General features: G+C 40.5%; 1 protein-coding gene across 4 annotated transcripts in view; it reads right to left on the reverse strand.

Moving 5' to 3' along the window:
- The window catches only part of LOC122264728 (uncharacterized), a 57,445-nt gene that overhangs the window by 11,216 nt on the left and 41,229 nt on the right, over positions 1-5,000 (reverse strand). Inside the window, exon 5 of one of the 4 annotated variants that reach the window (XM_086549763.1) lies at positions 430-633. The exons of the other annotated variants lie outside the window; for them this stretch is intronic. Within the exon in view, the coding sequence (XP_086405889.1) occupies positions 430-633 (204 nt within the window). The remainder of the gene's footprint in view (positions 1-429; positions 634-5,000) is intronic. 4 annotated transcript variants of the gene reach the window in all.

Consider the following 5,000-nt stretch of genomic DNA (forward strand, 5'->3'; position numbering starts at 1 on the left):
ACGAGTTATTACGCATAATGCAATAGAGAAATAGAGCCTCCACTCTCCCCTACGGTCAAATGTGCAATGACACAAATCTTATACCCCCTGTTGACAAGCCAAAAATTCGTGAGGCGTTTATGTCATGCCACCCGTCCACAGAGGGTTAATGTACTCGGATGCGTATTAGTGCTAGACGAAAAAGAAAGTCCCTTGCACTGACATAAAGACAAACACAAATGCGCGCCTGCACAAGCATGGACAAACACACACACACACACACACACACAGGCATCTGAAACACGAGTGAGTGCTCGTATTCCTAAGTATACGTAGACTGCATATTCATTCAGGTAATTTTGGTCATTTCCGATTTTTACCTTGATGTGAATGCTGCAGCTCGAGGTCTATAAGAATCAGCTATGAGTAACTTTTGTGAATGCTTCTTACTGTAGACACACTCAGCTTCTTTCCTAACTGTTGAGATAACTCTCTTGCAGCTTTGGCAGGACCCATCCTTGTGCAGGCTTCATGAATCTGTAGGCGTTCTTCTCTGGTCCATCGGTTGTACATGCCCCGAATCTTAAACGGACTGTTTATTTCTTCTTCTACCTGTTGGTTGATGCCGATGGTCAGTTTCTCTCTCCACATAACCTGGTGATATTTGCAAAGAATTTTCCAGACCCATAATTCAAGTGTTCTTGAAAATGAAGAAATATGTGCACAATGCTCCCCACACTCTACTTCTCTGCTTATGCACTATCATGCACTGATTATCAATATATCTTTTTAAGATTTATATATTCTATTGAATATCTAATATCGTCATGTTTCAAATACATTTCATTTTTTAAAATTCTTGCAAATGGTCTAGTTGTAAATCAGTGCACTTATATTCTCAACACCACATTATCTCGGGGTCAAACTGCAGCAAAGTCGGCAAAATACACAATACTCAGAAAGAAAGACCCACTTGCTCGCGTATATAGGCACAACTCCTTTTTTATTCAGCTTAAACAGCTATATAATATGATGAACAGTTGGAGGCATAAATCCTTTTCTCCCTTCGTCCACATCGTGTCTGCCCAGGTTGGTCGTTTCCGCACTACAGGTGGGGGAAGAGGGAGACACGATGTTGGAGGGGGGAGGGAGACGCGATGTTGGAGGGGGAGAGGGGGGAGAGTTGACCGGGGGGGGGGGGGTCGAACCAAGTTAAGTTGGGGGTTCCAAATCGCGGATTCTTTTGTTTTATTTATTATACAGTCCTCCATTATGTACTTATGATGTTTCAGAAATAAAATCATGAGATTATGATTAACAAACTTGATTAAAGAACTTGGGTAGAGAAGGAAGAGAAGGCTGGGCACTGAAAATTGTAAAGCGTAACATCTACACTACAAGTCTTGCTCGAGGTTCAGATAATCTTGAAACGTGAAGTTGTGATATACTGTATATTTACTGCATATTTATAATTCTGTCATTCTCGAAAATTTATTGATCTATCAACCAAGATCTAACTATCCATATGTAGAATCCATCTAAAATGTCATTCCTCTTCTTTTCTCTAATACAGGCTGAGGGCGAGAGAGAGAGAGAGAGAGAGAGAGAGAGAGAGAGAGAGAGAGAGAGAGAGAGAGAGAGAGAGAGAGAGAGAGAGAGAGAGAGAGAGAGAGACTGTATGTGTGCCTGTGCTTGAGCATGTGTGTGCGCCCCTTTGCATATAGGAGCGGGCAAATTATTAAATGGATACTGCACTGCACCTGTCAAATAGGGTTATATCTGAAAGCTACGAATTTGAAAAAAAGAAAAAAAGGCAAAGGGTCCTATCTTTCACCCTCTCCCCACTCTCCTACACCATCTAACCTGTCGAGCGGAAGAGGTTGTACGAGGCAGCGTGGGAAGTGGAATAGGATTTTTATATCCAACTGTACACGAAGGGAATGGACAGGAGCTACACAGAAAACGGAGCTTTTTTATACGCGCATTTTGAACTCGGTAAGCGGGAGACCACGCGACATGCACACACAAAAATCTTTTATAGCTAAAGGGGCAAATGTGGGGAAATAGTTTTGAAAAAAATATTGATTACAAAATGCTCAATCTCTCAAAAAGGACATATCTCAGAAGCCGATTCGATCCGATTCGTTGTGTACATGCAATTTAAGAAAATTATCTATAAAATTACATTAAGATATGTTTCGAGGGGATTCTTATTATTTCTAACAAGAAAATATGGTAATGTATCATCACATAAATTTTCGAGTTAATTTCAAGTAGAATTAGAAAACTAGGATTTCATTATTTTACTCTGTGATTTAAATGGGCTGTTATTCATCTATAAATGATGGATTTCACTTAATGTGCACACTGTGATGACCTAATAGTTGTAGCTTTTCATTTAAGAAACGCAAATTTCCGTTTCTAAGAAATTATCTTTGGCCAGAATTTTGGGTGTTTTGGACCACTGTGCGTCGCAGCGGGTTACGTTCGCATAAAGTACGATGTCCCTACGAGGTCGCAAATCTCCCATACTCAGAGAAAAAATAAAATATCGTAACCGAGAGAAAACCTCATAACCGTAGTTCGATAGGATACCCTCAGATGGCGGGACCATTTCGAATTGACCAATCAACAGTCAGCCCTTTATACGTAACTACCAATTGGAGGCCACGGTCATCAAGGGGAGGAGCGAGCGAAAGAGAGAGGGAGTGGGAAAGAGAGCGAGAGTGAGATATAGATGATTATAAAAAACAGATAGTTTGTATATGATAAATACATACATATGTATGTGTGTGTGTGTGTGTACACCTTCGTCTATGACAAGACACCTTCATTTCCCAAAGCTCTATAGTGTATTCAATATGTATTGTCGTAAACTCCATTGAGTAAACGACGAGCGCATTCTATATTTGCTTGTTATCTTCTTTTTATCAAGTGGCTAGGGAGAATGGAGGTATTTGTGATACACAGATACAATATAAATTGATATGACGCCTTATACTGTGTTTGGGACAGTCAGTAAAATATAGTCTATACAAATCTCGTTTGCACGACGGAACTAGCACGACTTATTTCCGGGTTCACACCGGTACGAGTGCTCGGGACCACCCTTAAGTTACGAGGTGCTGTGGCGTCACGCAGGGACGGTTAAAAGTTTTGAGTATGACCCTCGGAGCTCGCAGTTCGACTTTCGACATGCGCAGCCTGGCTGCGCTGGCCTACGACGTCGTTAGCTGTTTTGAGTATCCAGCCCCCGGCCCCAGGAACATTAGTTGTTCCCGGCAAAGCGATGGGTGGTTTACGTCATCGTTTAAGCCACGCCCATTCCAAACCTGTATCCCAACATGCTATTACTCTTGCTCTTACTTGCCTATGATTCATCCTGTGACTATGGTAGTTATATCTTTAAACAATCATATATCAAATATATTTCTAAATTTTTATGTATATAGAGAACAAATAAACAATCCATGAGCACGGCCAAAAACAGAAAAAAACATTTTAAAGAAAATGTAAAAACTTTCCCATTCAAACTCATGGTGTCTCGGTCCGTTCTTTTGATTAAGCTAATGCTCGATAAAATAAATTATGATTTAAAACTGGGAATGTTAGATACCTTTGGTAAATATTAATACCAGTTTTCCTATCAGACCTATATAAAACGTGCAATATGATGAATAAACTACTTTAAGGTGAAGAGCTCTCTCATCAGTGGGCTGGATGAAAAATATACATATTTTGTTTAGTTTTCATTCATTCATACATATATATATATATATATATATATATATATATATATATGCGTATGTATGTATGTATATATGTATATATATATATAAGTATATATGTATGTATATACAGTATGTAAATATCTATCTATCTCTATCTCTATATATACAGTGGAACTTCCTTATCCTTGCACTTCCCGGACTTTGCAACTTCCCCTAAGTTGCGGGTTTTTGTGGGTCCCGACCGAAGCTAATGTAGTTTCTTATTGACAGAGCTTCCTGGACGTGGCACTGGCCTGTTAACAGTCTGCTTACTGGATTTGGTTGTGGGACAAACAGGTACTGTACAGTGATTGGTTAATTAATAATGGATGCGTGGTTTTAACAAGCAATGCTTGTTATGTCATGGTAACGCACGACGTCGTGGCAACGGAAGACGACGGCCATGGCACGCGGCGTATTGATGACAGCGACGAGAGTGATGACGACGGAGACGAAAAGGAAGAACGTCCGGACACGACCATCAGACAAGCCATCGAAATGACGGAAAGGCTTAGGGATTTTTTTCTGAGTGGGAATATGTCCGAATACGCGCAGACGATGACACAAATGAACAATGCTTTACTGGACAATTTGTATCATCCACCCGTCAGACCGACTTGATGTCTTTTTTTACCCGCGTGGACAGCTGATCAGTCATAGATTACATGAACAATTCCTGTGTGTGAAATTATCAATTAGGTATTGCTAATGCTTACGTAAGAAATAAGTAGTTTTCAAATTTGTATATATGTCTGTAACATCTTTATGTATCAACATATCTGGTGTTAATAAATGTACTGTATATATATGTGCCGTATACCTCTGACTTCCTTGTCGGTACGCCTGCGTTTAACCCCAACTTCCCTAACCTTGCAACTTCTCGAAAGTTGCACTTTTGGGTGGGTCCCTTGAGGTGCCAAGTCCGAGAAGTTCCACTGTATATATATACACACACAAATTTTATCTCCCTGATCTTGCCTTTGTCACATAGATATAACCTCGGTAACCTGATTTGTGACTTGAATCAATTCCCGCCGAGTCCCCACGGGGATTGTCTGTAAAACCTTGATATCACTGCTCTGCTAAGAGGATATAGGTAACTTGTTGGGTCGTGTAGGGTAATGCTTAGGAGCCGGGGGCCGGATACTCAAAACTCTGGCAGTTTAAGACGTCGCAGCGGGTTACGCTCTCGTAAGGTACGATGTCCCTAAGAGGTCGCAAATCTCCCATACTCAGAGAAAAAATAAAATA

This window comes from Penaeus japonicus, unplaced genomic scaffold (genome assembly GCF_977035675.1).
Source record: "Penaeus japonicus unplaced genomic scaffold, GWHDUDI00000001_assembly GWHDUDI00000022, whole genome shotgun sequence".
In the NCBI taxonomy this organism is placed as follows: Eukaryota; Metazoa; Arthropoda; class Malacostraca; order Decapoda; family Penaeidae; genus Penaeus; species Penaeus japonicus.